The sequence below is a fragment of the Sitophilus oryzae genome, unplaced genomic scaffold (assembly GCF_002938485.1).
Source record: "Sitophilus oryzae breed Bouriz unplaced genomic scaffold, Soryzae_2.0 scaffold_125_pilon_pilon, whole genome shotgun sequence".
NCBI lineage: Eukaryota > Metazoa > Arthropoda > Insecta > Coleoptera > Curculionidae > Sitophilus > Sitophilus oryzae.
In genome coordinates this window covers 1,553,239-1,568,121 of record NW_022145904.1, presented here as the reverse complement: position 1 = coordinate 1,568,121, position 14,883 = coordinate 1,553,239, and the positions used below count along the sequence as shown (strand labels likewise).

At 29.6% G+C, this 14,883-nt stretch overlaps 1 protein-coding gene across 2 annotated transcripts in view; it reads right to left on the bottom strand.

Annotated features, from left to right (window-relative positions):
• Window positions 1–14,879, bottom strand: part of LOC115874277 — a 54,461-nt gene extending 39,582 nt beyond the window's left edge. Inside the window, exons 1-5 of one of the 2 annotated variants that reach the window (XM_030889378.1) lie at window positions 14,637–14,879; window positions 13,895–14,041; window positions 8,632–8,887; window positions 3,594–3,726; window positions 1,799–1,924 (exon numbers count right to left, since the gene is read on the bottom strand). In XM_030889378.1, the coding sequence (XP_030745238.1) occupies window positions 1,799–1,924; window positions 3,594–3,726; window positions 8,632–8,887; window positions 13,895–14,041; window positions 14,637–14,807 (833 nt within the window). In that variant the 5' untranslated portion in view covers window positions 14,808–14,879. Of the gene's footprint in view, window positions 1–1,798; window positions 1,925–3,593; window positions 3,727–8,631; window positions 8,888–13,894; window positions 14,042–14,607 lie in introns of both variants that reach the window. The other variant, XM_030889379.1, reaches the window with a different exon arrangement.
• Window positions 14,880–14,883: the final 4 nt, after the last annotated feature.

Here is a 14,883-nt window from a genome sequence, read left to right as displayed (position 1 = left end):
CTTTGGCAATGGTATGAAAAAAGCCGGCATCTTTGATTTTTTGCGGAGTCAGATAAAGATAAGGACACATTATTTTTTTTATTGAGGTGCTAGTATTTACACAGAAAATACATTATGAACGGCTCTGTTGCCGTATATTCGTATTAGTTGGTATTAGCAAAGAATATTATTCTTTGGTATTATAGTTAGTTAGGGATAATATGACTGTATATTTTGCATTTTTTTATTAATATTCTGTTGTTACACTGCAATAATACTTTTTATTTTGGATGTAGGAAAATGACTTTTAATGTTTTTAAGCAAAATTGGTTTAATAAATAATAATAACAGTAATAATTTGTTATACCTATTAACACCAAAATTTAAAATCATTTAATATAAACATATTTTTTAAGTAGTAGCAAAATATAAACAACAAATTAGAAGTTAAAATTATTTATATTAGATCCTATTTAAAAATAATATAATCTCTAATTTTTTTCGCAACGTTGGATTATTAAATAATAATAATTACAGAACTAATTTGTTATATTAACAACAAATTTTAAAATCATGAAATATAAACATTTATTAATTTTCTAAGCATAGAAGAAAAATATAAATAAAAAATTAGAAATCAAAATTATATATGTGTATTACTTTTTATTACTTTGTATTAGTATTTTAGTACTACTTTTTTTTTTAAATTGGCACGTGTAAAACTTTAATCAATCAATTTAATTTTCTCATCCCAAAATTTGAGTTCGATAACCCCATTTACTTAACCACATTACGTAAATATGATTATTAAGTTCAACTAATTCATATTACTAAAACATCTAAAATACAAATACATATGTATTTTTAAAATGAATTGTAAGTTCACCACATCTCTCTTAAAAATTGCTACTTCTCAAAATTTCCCATTAAAAAAATAGACCATATACCGTATAAAATTAAATAATTGAAAGATCGGAAAATCACACAAATTTTCAATCAACAATTTAAATGCACACAATCGTCAATTTAAAAAAAACACTACTATTTTAGTATTTTAAATATTTTAATAAATGCAAAAATAGCACAGTATTTAGAAGGCAAGTTATAAAAATTTGGAAGAACTAATAATGCACTGACGCACACAAAAATCAAACGAATACTAAATTTCATTTATCAAAAGCATTCGATAGTCGTGGCTCAACGATAACCATTTAGTCGCACGGCGAGGTTGTCACATATGTATGCTTTAGTATACAAATGAATGAATGATTTTATTCGAATAAAACCATTCGATAGTTGAAATCATTCATTCAGTAACCATTCGATAATCTAATTCATTCGATAGTTCCCATCGCTAATGCAAATATCTTGCTGAAGCAAAACCCACAAAAAACGTGCCCATTAAGTGGAATCGTTGTTATGTATCTGGTAAAATAATATCTGGTTATGTTGCAGTATATGCATCATATGCATATACTGCAACATAACCCGGCCTTATCCGATTTTTGTTTGTGTTGTTTCTCTTTAAATATTAAATATTAATTTTTATTTCTACAAAAACCAGATACAAACCAATGATTCCACTTAATGGCCACGTTTTTGTAAAATAGCTTCAAACATTTGCTAAAACAGTTTTTGCTTATTATCTCGAAACAACGTTTTTGGGAAAAGGCGGGTTTTGCAACTTGACGGCTCACTTGGTAATATTTTACCGGATCGAAATACAGTTGATCGAGATACAGGACCCGTGATCGGCAATACAGTGTGAATTGACCCTAACTATGGCAAATCATTAAAAATTATTATTAAAACGCTATACTTAAACATATATCTGCATCTCAGTTCGGCTGCAGTTCCTCCATGGCCAGTATTCGGGTCGATTGCTGCCAAGAAATATAGCAATTCTCTGAATGACAAACCGTATCTATTATTAATGTCAGCTGATCTAAAAAAAAATGCAAAATTATTATATCACCAGTTCCAGTTTATTAATTTGTCTCCTCAAAATTAGAGCCAACGTATTTCCAAAACGGAAATGTAACCGATAAACACGTACAAATTAGTTTACAACTATTGTAAGTAAACGTTGCTTCGATAGGGAGAGCAGATTTACAACCATTAACAAAAGTTTGAATTTGTTTTGCAGTAGTTTGTTTGATGTGTACAAGGTGGGTCAAATTCGACGCTTTTAAAGGGCAACATCCTTTTCTATAGGAGATAGACGAAAACTAATATTGGTGTCTGGAGCTCAATTTTTATCAAAACCAAGATGGTGAAAACCGCACATCGATATCTGATACTGTTTCGGAGTTGCGGGGTGTTTCTAAAAAATGTGCATTTTTAACAAATCGCTGTAACTTTTTTGCTATGAAAAATTTTGTATTTTTGTGAAAACATTTCCATAGCACCTTTTTACCAAGAATTTAATGATTTACGTATAATTTTTTTAAATTAATAATTTAAGAGTTATTAACAGAAAATTTTATTTTTTATTTGGGACACCCTGTATATTGCTTGATATTTTGCTCGATTCCTCTACGAGATATACAGTTTTTAAAAATTCGACCACTTTGAATACGTAGGCTTTGAACGGCGCCAGCGTAATGCAAAAAAATTCTAGCTGTGAGTAGCAACTAAAACGAAAATAAAATTTGCATGAGATATGTAGAATTTGATAACAATTTAAACTATATTTAACAACATTAACACATTTAAGGTATATCTAATAACAATAAAAATAAATAGCAAACCAAGACATGAGCTTTTGCTACAGGTGTTTGACATGTCGACCGTTTTCTGTTATGGACAGACGGGACAGTTTTTGGACATTTCTCGCGAAATTCATTAACTCAATGGGGGTGAAAGATATCCTCGCGTTACTGCTAAGTAGGTACTTCTAATTCTTGTCTAGATTAAAACCTTTATTCTTCGGCAAAGATAAAAATTCATAGGCACTAAGTCCGACGGCCTCGACGGCCAACGGCTAGGACCTTGGTTAGCTATTAAATTATTTTCGAAATTGGTTGCAAACATTTGTTGATAACTTCAGCGTTCTGAGGCGGTGCCTCGTCTTGCTGGAAAAATATGTTTTCGAGTTTCATTAGGGGCAGATCATCAATAAGGGGTTCAAAGCCTACTAGTTAAAAGTGGCGAAGTTTTAAAAATTCTGTAATTCGAAGGGGTCTTTAACAAAATATCAAGTGTGCTATATTTTTGAAAAGGTAATTTTAAGTTCTTTTTACTTAAATAAAAATATACAGGGTATCCCTAATAAAAAATCAATTTTTCTGTTGATAACTCTTAAATTATTACTTTAAAAAAATATTTTAAACCATTAAATTCTACGTAAAAAGGTGCTTTGGAAATGTTTTCACAAAAATGCAAAATTTTCCATAGAAAAAAAGTTACAGCGATTTGTTAAAAGTGCACATTTTTGAAAAACACCCCGTAACTCCGAAACGGTAACAGATATCTGATATGTGCTGTTTTCACCATCTTGTTTTTGATAAAAATTGAGCTCCAAACACCGATATTACTTTTAGATATTAGTTTCTTTAAAAACGTCCAATTTGACCCACCCTGTACACTCCTTAAAACAAATAAAAAATATTTACCTAAACAGAAAAATCATCTGAGGTTTCGGCCAACCCAAGTCATCGGTCATAAATTTGGAGAAGCTTTTCAAATTCATGTAACAAGCTGGATAACAATATGGTAGAAACAGATTGCTATAGAGTTGTTCTTGTGCTAAAAATATTCAAACTCGATTAATATTTTATTGCTTTCTAAACTAAAAAGTGTTCATTTAGCTTGTCAATAAATTAGTTGCCAGAAGGTTTCATAATCATTTATAGTTCTCTAAAGTTTAAAGAGTAATTTAGCTTTTAAGATTTTTGGGATATATCAAGAACGTCTGAATCCAAAAATCACATTAAAAAATTAAAAATTAGTAATTGTACAAGTTCCTTGTGTTTAATATGATTTGATACAAGTTTTGTTTAAATATGAAATGCGTTGGTTTTACTAACAACTAGAGTATTTTCAAGCGAGAAAAACGACGATTTCGGCTGACAATAATATTGTCGTGCTTTTGGATATTATCCAAAAAATATCAGAGAAATAAATCTACCTTTGAATTAAAAAGTCACATAACATTTTGTTAGAAGAAATCCGCCAAAGACTGGAATAGCGCCAACATAATTCAGAAGAAAGGCCAGCAAAGAAGTCATCAGAAACTATAGACCAATAAGCGTACTACCCGTAACGTACCGGGTAGCCAACTAAGAATGGACGCCGGCTGTATCTCAGAAACTACTTATCGTATAACTTTGGGAAAAAAATTCTAATAAGTAAATCGACCAAGGGAAATCGCTGGAAATTATTTTCAAGTTCGAAAAATGCCCGCTAGGGGCCGTTTCTCTAATAGCCAATCAGAAAACAGGGTTTTTCTCAAAAATATGCAGGTTAACAAGTATTTTAAATATTACTATTATAATCATCGAGAAATTTGTAATTTTTTTGATATAGAGTATTTTGCTCTATCTCATAAAATAAAGTGGTGGAGGAAGGTTAAACTTGCTTTTGTTAAAATAAGGATAACTCTGATTTAGGTTACCCGATTTAAACAAACTAGGGCTCGTTTAAAAGAGCTTTTCTTCCTTAGTGATTCCCATTATAAATTTTGTTTCCATAATTTTTTTCGTGGTAGCTAGAGAGCGCTATTTGACATCATAACAGATATTGCGCTAATATAAATCAAAACATAACAAATAAACACGAATTTATTAACAAAACCGTAGTAACCTTTCTAAAAGAGTTTTATCTAATTCTGAAAAATCAGTTTTATCAAAAGGTTTAAATTTTAGCGTAACTGATAAAAACGTTTCAAAATTAGATTTGGCTTCTGCTATTGAAAATATAGCACAAAAATTACCTTTAGAACACGCGGATGAATATCGTGTTAGGTCAAAAATTATTCTAGAAAGACCTATTAAATTTAAACCTAATATTAATAGAGAAGAAAGGTTAGCTATTAAAAATTTAAAAATAGACAAAACAATTAAAATATTACAAGCAGATAAAGGTAATGCTACAGTAGTTATAGATTTAGACGAATATAATAACAAAATTACAGATCTTATAAATAACGGTAGTTACACAAAACTTGCAAAAGACCCAACACCAACTATTGAAAGAAAAATATACAGAACTTTATACAAATACAAACATATATTAACAGACTTACAACGAACATTATTAACACCCCATTACAGTAAACCACCTCATTTATACGGTTTACCGAAAATACACAAACAGGGTATACATTTTAGACCTATAGTCAGTAGTATAAATTCTCCATGCCATCCGTTAGCAAAATGTTTACTAGACATATTAAATCCGATTGCAAATAACACCGATTCATACATTAAAAACACACCACACTTTATAGAAAAAATTTCAAAAATTAATATAACACCTAACAGTTTAATGGTTACTTTTGACGTTGTTAGTCTTTTCACTAATGTGCCGGTAGATAAATCACTTAAAATAGTTAGGGACAGATTAGAACAAGATACACATTTAATAGATAGAACAAAATTAAACATAGATAGTATTTTGGAATTGTTCACTTTGTGTTAAAACTACTTATTTCCAATTAAATAATGAATTTTTTCAACAAGATTTCGGTATGGCAATGGGATCACCTCTCTCTCCTTTGTTAAGTAATATTTTTATAGAAGATTTTGAAAATAATACAATAAATAGTTTTTCAAAAAAGTCTGTAATATGGCTGCGTTATGTTGATGATATTTTTGCAATATGGCAACATAACGTTTCTGAAATAGACATTTTTTTGGAATATATAAATTCTCGCGAACCTACCATAATATTTACTTTAGAAGTAGAGAGAGGTAACCGTTTGTGCCATTTCTTGATGTTTTAGTGTTCAACATTTCAAAATAAACTAATTTTAGATGTTTACAGAAAACCCACAAACACAGATAGATACTTAAATTTCACATCTAATCACAGTATAAGTGTAAAAAAAGGTGTTATAAAAAGTTTATATGATAGGGCAAAAATAATATGTACAGACGACATTTCACTAAACAAAGATATAACGACTGTCCACGATATTTTATTGACAAAACATTAAACGAAATACAAACCCCAAATCATAGACACAAAGATAACAATACACAATATATACAACTTACAATTCCATACATACGAGGCGTTTCGGAAAAAATAAGAAGGGTAAGAAAACAATATAACATACAAACATCTTTCAAAACACAAAATACACTTAGATCAATTTTATCACATACTAAACCAATGAATACAGAACAACAAACAAAAAATGTAATATACCAAATACCCTGTGAATGCGATAAATTTTACATTGGTGAAACATCTAGACCCTTAAATGTTAGAACTAAAGAACATAAAGATTATTTAAGAAAGGGAGATTTTCACAAATCTAAGATTTGTCAGCATTCATGGGACACAGGGCATAGAATAAATTTTAATAACGCCAAAATTATAATGAAAGAAGCGATAGCCTCTCAGGGGCGTAGATAGGTGTATGCTATGGGGGTGGTACTATGATTAAGTCGCAAAAAAAATCACCCTCGGAATTTTTTTCTCGAACTAAAACGACGGCGATTTTTCTGTCTTCAAAAAGATATAAAAACATAACACAAAAATTAAAATATAGATTTGTAAATAACAGAAACAAAAATGAAACAACGACGTGTATTAGTTAATTTTCTATAAACTATAAATAAAAAACTCTAAACTATCAAAAAAAAAACTATAAAAACTATAAACTATAAATAAAACTACAAAACAAAATCAAGTTTTCTAGTACGCTGTTTGGAAAACCTATCAATAACACCATCAACATTTATTTCAATATCTTTATGGATATTAATTATAGTTAACCCCACTAATCTGTCCTGGCCAATAAGAACACTTTGTGTGCTTTTAATTAGGTCAAACATATTATGAACGATAAATCAACATAATTAAAAGCATACAAAGTGTTCTTATATGTCGGATATTAATTAAAAAAAATCCTTTCATAGTCAATGACTATTTCAATTCTCGTATCTCGTCAAGCGTCAGGGGGGGGTACTGTCCCCCAGTACCCCCCCCCTTATCTACGCCCTTGTAGCCTCTAAAAGAAAAATAAAAGAGGCTTTTTTAATTCAATCTAATAAAAATGAATGTATTGCTCATGCATCTGTAGATGTTAGTAATGTATGGCAATCGCTTCTTTGATTTTAAAGAACATTACATAAATAAACATAACATACATGAAATTTAAAAATAATCATACAGAAAGTTTGGGCTTTTTGGTTTTACCTTATTAAGTAATTATCAGGTAGTAATTGTTAATTTTGAAGTTTAACTTAATATAATGTCATTTTAACAGAACGTCAACGATTTCTTGTAGACGTATCTGTTTTAAAAAGTAAAGTGTTCTCGAATAGTTCAATTTAAATATTTTAAATAGTTTTTTTCTTGATTCTTTATATTGTTTTGCTTCCGACGACGGAAAGAGAAATCTTTCCGAAACGTTAAGCATTTTTTTCTTTGTTAGGCAAATTTTTATTACTGTAAACACAACTTCTGACAAGCAGCGTCCGTTTTAGGTTTAACGCAGAAGTGTTTACAAAAAATAACTATTTTATTTTGTAGATTTTTCTTGCAGTGCAGTGGCGAAAAACCTATAAGGATTTTTTGGATAGATGAATCCGCCACATAGGTATAGACATTTTTTAATCAATAATTTTATTCAAATTTCTAGGAATTTTGTACCGCCATATTGCTTTTAACAAAAAACAGCCGAATTTCGTATGGTTGAAAACTAGGGGTTTATTTCATGTAACGTCATTTAGTTATTAATCCAAGTTCGTCCTTGATTTTACTTGTTTTCGTGTTTTACCTATTGTTCGTGTTATTTATTATTATATTATAAAGTTTATGTCATTTGGGTCACTTTTCATATAGCACCGAACGAAGGTGCGAATCTTAACAATATGCACTACTGGTCCAAATCTACCCTTAATGGAAGTAGTTTAGCACAAAGACCGTTGGTCGGTAAATGTTTACGCAGGAATTCTAGGATGGCGAATGATTGGACTTTTTAATTTCTGAATGAAATGAACTATCCATAATTTCTAAGAAATGAATTGCCAATTTTGTTAGAGGATCCATCATGATGAAATTGCATTTGTTGGGCATTTTTCGAACTTGAAAATAATTTCCAGCGATTTCTCTTGGTCGATTTACTTATTAGATTTTTTTTCCCAAAGTTATACGATAAGTAGTTTTAGTTTCTGAGATACAGCCGGCGTCCATTCTTAGTTGGCCACCCGGTACAAGATATTTTCTGATAATTTTTCATTTAAGAATGTTGTCAATAAAAAACAGCATTCGTTTATATTCATATTTTGTCATAAGAGCCCGACATCGAAGGAAAAACTCATGCAGTTTTTAGACAATATGTTTTCATGAAAAATTATCGGTAATTTTGATGCACTTGGGTAATTACTTCCGAAAAGTGAATTTTCTGTCAGTTTTTGAACGTTCTCTGTACAAATCTTTCCTGGCTCATTAGGCGGACTATTGGGCAAAATAATTCACCTAACTTATCTATGGGAGAAGACTCTATCAGCTGTTGGTAGTTGGTAGTTTTTCCAGAAACTAATATATCGTCAGTAATTTCCGCAACGTTTTTTGCTAATATTATATCTTCAGCCGGCTCAACTGTATAGAAATGACCAACGTCATATTCTCTGGCCAAGTGATACAATTCCAAAAGGTCGGGAGATCTAAGAGAATTGGACTGCCACAGACCCAGCAAATCCGATTCTAGAATCCATTTTAATTTTCCTCGGTACTAAAATAGTTGAAATATTTGTGAGTGTTCAGTATTAACCCGAGTTATTGAAAAGAAACGTCTTTTTTGGAATTCTTTGAAATTTTTTTTTGAAACGTCTGTTGTGGAATACCGGATGTTGCATCGTCGGACGGGACATAGGAAATCCCATGTAAATTTTAATGGGGTCAATTATTGGCTTCCTTAATTGTTTTAGAGAATAATTCTATTTAGGTTTATTGAAGAGCACTAAAACCCACATTCAAAAGAATAACTTTAGATATTTTTGATTAGCCCATTTACGAGTTATCGCCGATTTCTTTTTAAATGTTTCTCCTTTCTTATGGTCCTATTTACTTATGAGCACCAGTCAAGGTAAAAGATAACTGTCCAAATGAAGTTGTCATTTCCAGAATTTCTACCTTATTTAGTGCTTTATTATTATTGAAAACTCATTCCTACATCGGAAATCTTAAAGATGTATTTATAAATACAAATTAATATGAATTAAAGTAAAATTAAGTAATGAATTACAAGGTTAATTATATAGTATTATTACAATATTCAATAACTTATTAATTTGTATTGTTAGAACTTTGTATTTTAAAAAAAAAAAAAAAAAAAAAAAAAAAAAAAAAAAAAAAAAAAAAAAAAAAAAAAAAAAAAAAAAAAAAAAAAAAAAAAAAAAAAAAAAAAAAAAAAAAAAAAAAAAAAAAAAAAAAAAAAAAAAAAAAAAAAAAAAAAAAAAAAAAAAAAAAAAAAAAAAAAAAAAAAAAAAAAAAAAAAAAAAAAAAAAAAAAAAAAAAAAAAAAAAAAAAAAAAAAAAAAAAAAAAAAAAAAAAAAAAAAAAAAAAAAAAAAAAAAAAAAAAAAAAAAAAAAAAAAAAAAAAAAAAAAAAAAAAAAAAAAAAAAAAAAAAAAAAAAAAAAAAAAAAAAAAAAAAAAAAAAAAAAAAAAAAAAAAAAAAAAAAAAAAAAAAAAAAAAAAAAAAAAAAAAAAAAAAAAAAAAAAAAAAAAAAAAAAAAAAAAAAAAAAAAAAAAAAAAAAAAAAAAAAAAAAAAAAAAAAAAAAAAAAAAAAAAAAAAAAAAAAAAAAAAAAAAAAAAAAAAAAAAAAAAAAAAAAAAAAAAAAAAAAAAAAAAAAAAAAAAAAAAAAAAAAAAAAAAAAAAAAAAAAAAAAAAAAAAAAAAAAAAAAAAAAAAAAAAAAAAAAAAAAAAAAAAAAAAAAAAAAAAAAAAAAAAAAAAAAAAAAAAAAAAAAAAAAAAAAAAAAAAAAAAAAAAAAAAAAAAAAAAAAAAAAAAAAAAAAAAAAAAAAAAAAAAAAGAGCACCAGCAAGGTAAAAGATAACTGTCAAATGAAGTTGTCATTTCAGAAATTTACCTATTTAGTGCTTTATTATTATTGAAAACTCATTCCTACATCGGAAATCTTAAAGATGTATTTATAAATACAAATTAATATGAATTAAAGTAAAATTAAGTAATGAATTACAAGGTTAATTATATAGTATTATTACAATATTCAATAACTTATTAATTTAGGTACTATTGTTAGAACTTTAGGATTTAAGAAGATGTTCAAATATTCCTCCATCGGCTGCTAGACAATAACCTAGGCAATCATAAAATTCTCTTCTTACATTCGCTAGTTGGTAAACTGAAATTCTATTCCATTCGGCAGAAATAGCATTTTTTAATTCGTCGGTATTTGGGTATTTTTTATCCTTGTATATCCTGTTTTTTAAATGGCCCCAGAGAAAGAAATCATTTGGCGAAATATCAGGAGACCTTGGTGGCCAATTTACTGTATGATTTAGGCCAATAACGTTTCCGTTAAAACTATTGTTTAAATATTCCCGAACAGCCAGGGTACTATGTGCCGGGCAGCCATCCATTTGGCACCAAACTTCCTGATTTTCCCTAGCGGCATCATGTAAAGCAGGTAAAATATGATTTTCGAGTAGTTCCAAATAATATTCTGCATTTAAATTTCGCGTAAGAAATAATTGCCCGATAATATTGTGTCAGAATATCCCTGCCCAAACATTTACTTTCTGTGGATATTGCGTCCTTGTTTCGACAAACCTGTTTTGGTTTTCTTTGTTCCAATATTGATAATTTTGAACATTGGGTTTATTATTTAAGGTAAACGTGCATTCATCAGTGAAACATATGTTTTTTAAAAATTCCCTATCCGTGTTTGCTCTTTCCATCATATCAAAACAAAACGCCTGCCGCCGTATTTCGTCCCTATCTCGTATCTCTTGGTGCTTTTCATATTTGATGGAATAGTATTTATGTCGTTTCAAAATTCGAAACGCTGTAGTGTGATCTATTCCTATTTCATCCTCAAGTTTCCTTGTGCTGATCTTTCCATCGTTCTCTTCCACGCACAATAAAACTTCCAAGTCGGTATCATTTCTTGCATCTTCTCTTTCTTCCTGCCTTGCTTCACATCTGCAGTTATTTATTAGGGTACCTTTGGTCTCAAATCTCTGGATATTCCTTGCTATTGTAGATTTTCCAGGTATCGGTTTTCAATAATAATAAGGCACTAAATAGGTAAATTTCTGAAATGACAACTTCATTTGACAGTTATCTTTTACCGTGACTGGTGCTCATAAGTAAATACAGGGCCACAAGAAAGGAGAAATATTTAAAAAGAAATCGGCGATAACACGTAAACGGGCTAATCAAAAATATCTAAAGTTATTCTTTTGAATGTGGGTTATTATGTGGAATTAACTCCAAAATAATTAGGGAAGCCAATAATTGACCCCATTAAAATTTACATGGGATTTCCTATGTCCCGCTCGACGATGCAACACCCGGTATATATCAACATAAAATGGAGATGTAATTAACGAAATATCATCGTAACAACAGCTATTTTGGAAACGTTTAGGTTTACTTATTTCACTGAGATTTATGAAAAAAATCCTTTTCCTCGAGTACAGATACCGCCACGTTTTGAATATAGCTCAAAACGAAACAAAATTGAACGAGGCAACAGGAAATGCTAAAAAAATCCCCACACGCCCTTCTAACCAGTAGTTTTCAGACGCATTTAAGAATCGAAAGTAGGTCGAGGCAAACCGAACCGACTGGAAATAAGTCGAAATGCGACAAATTTGGGCGACAAAATGCGACCTTCTACTGTTTCGAAGAGTTCTCCGCATAGTGTAGAGGCTGTTTTGGCCCAAGTTTCGTTTTCTTGAAATCAGTTATTTAAGAAATATTTGTTTATTTAGTATTTGGAACAGTATGTCATAAAAAAAATTCTGTGGAAATGCATCCTTTTCGAGTTTTTCAACATAGAATTGCTGAATTCGGGCTTCTTTAGTTTAGCTCAAATCAGTTATGTAAAAATACTTGTTTATTTAGTATTTGGAAGGATTTTTTGAATAATATGGTACGAAAATTTTCTGCGTACATGTATAATTTTCAGGTTTTCAACTTTAGAATAGCTGAAAACTTTGAGGAAAATAAAAGAATGATGTATTTCCGCAGAGAAATTTTTATGATTTTGTGTTTGGGGAGGCTTCTATACAGGGTGGTCCGAACTGTATTCCGGAAACTTCGACAACATATTCTGCAGATAAAAATAATTAAAAAAGTTCGTATAAATATATGTCCTAAAATGCTTAGTTTCGGAGATACAGGGTGAAAAAGTTTCATTTTTATTTCGTTTTTTTTCCAAATAATTTATGAAGTAACGTAATATTTGCATGAAAATTGGTGTTTGGAAGTTTTTTGACATGAGAAATTTGATTTTCATGTCAATATGACTCCTATTTGTAGAGGCCGCCACCTACATACTTCTTATAACCGGTTTGAAGAGTAATAACTTTTCGTCCGCACCTGTATAAAACTACTGAATAAAAAATATATCTACATTTAAGATGTCTTTTACGTAAAAAAAGGTCTCTTTGTAAAAATTGCTACGAGTCATGGTTCTCGAGATATTTGGAATCGAAATTATCAATACCTGTAATCATTGACATAAATTAAACATGTTGACTAAATAGTTATTAGACTGACATCATAAATTTGAAATCTTTTTGTGTCAAAAGTTCGCCAGAAGCTATTTGATCATCATTTTTTCACAGAAAATTTATGATTAATTTAAAAAAAATTAAAATTTCCCAAATTTATTATTTCAGTTAAATAACTAACTATCTGCTCAACGCGTGTTTATTTTTTGTCAATAATGACATGTTTTCACTATTTCCGTTCTAAATATCTTGAGAACGGTTGCTCGCAGCGATTTTTACCAAGAAGCATTTTTTTACTTAGAAAGTCACGGAAATGTATATTTTTTCACTCAGCAGTTTTATACAGATATGGACGAAAAGTTATTACTCTTAAAAACAGTTAAAACACATGTAGGTAGCGCCCCCTACAAATAGGAGTCATATTGACATCAAAATCAAATTTCTCATGTCAAAAAACTCCCACACACCAATTTTCATCCGAATATTGACGTTACTTTAGAAATTATTTAGAAAAAATCGAAATAAAAATGAAATTTCTACACCCTGTATCCCCGAAACGAAGCATTTAAGGGCATACATTTATACGAACTTTTTTGTTTATTTTTATCTGTAGAATATGCCGCCGAAGTTTCCGGAATACAATTCGGACCACCCTGTATACTGAATGTTTTGTTGTTTTTTTATAAGTGATTTCAAATAAAAGAATCTTCACCCCAGTTTATTTCTGAAACTATTCCGAGAAATGTTGACATTTCAGGCATATAGTGCAGGTTTTGGTGTTTAAAAGTATGTCTCAGACGTTTTACTGTTTTTACAACGCCTACTATTATTTAGTGTAAAACAGCTGTCGAATAGTGAAAGTTGATTAGTGAAGAGGATTACTTCGTGTTTCCTCGTTTAACTTGGTCTCGTCTCGGCTTATTTCTATTAGACAGGGAAACACAAAGCAACCCTATTCATTATTCGACTATGACCTACTTCGGCTTACTTCGCGAATAGTGTAGAGGCCGTTTAAGTGTAAATCAATTTACAAACCTTTCCCATAGAGTTTTTTGTCTTATTTTTAACGCTGACTTCCACCACAACATAAAATACGCAGTGGATAAGATGTGCATTCTCTTTTTTCGGATTCCATATTTTATACATCCTTAACAATTTTGGGGCAACTTTCACTCCTAAAATCTAATACAAAAGAGCAGTAGTAGTAACCGTAGGATCGAGAAAAAAACGGCGTCCAGTTGGCTGGTAAATGACGATCGATGACATTTCCCATATAAAGTGACATCGATCTTCATTTCACAGCCACCGCTGACGTCGTTTTTTTTTTATTTCGGTAGTAGTAAATTAAAGAAAAAAAGGCGCGTCAGCATCTGGGCTTTTTAGTTCATAAAATAGTTCTATTACAAATCCAGCAGAGCGACAAAAGTTCTATTATCAACGTACCTAATACAAAATTAAGAATTTGTTTTCAGATTGTGTAATGTTATAGCCCTGGGGCCAAGGCCCCCCCTAAAATCTATAAATTGGATTAAATATTAGGCTTTTGGTTTAAAAATGGCGCCCTAAAAAGCATATTCTGCATTACTTTTTATTTGGAACCCCCTAAAATAAATTGCTGTGTCCGTACGTCCCTTGCCCAGTGTATTAATATCGTATGTAATAATTTTAAAATAAGGTTTAACTATTGAATGATGAAGTCTTAACGAGATAAATAATTACAAAAAATAAGAAATTAAATATGCTAGTACTTATAGGCTTTTGTTAATAGTGATCATACATCTTGGGATTCTTTAGTAATTAGTTTCGACCAGCTAGCATTTGGTTCTGCCTTAACAGACGGTATCCAATGATCACTACTTGCATTATCAATGGTGAGCAGCAGACTATTTTCTGAAGTACAAAGGACTAATAAGGAGACCATATGCGATAGATCTGGTTTAGTGCCCATATTTGCAAATTATTCGATTACAAAAATTTATTTTAACTATGTGAAGTGACATAAATCAAAAAATTAATTTAATTTA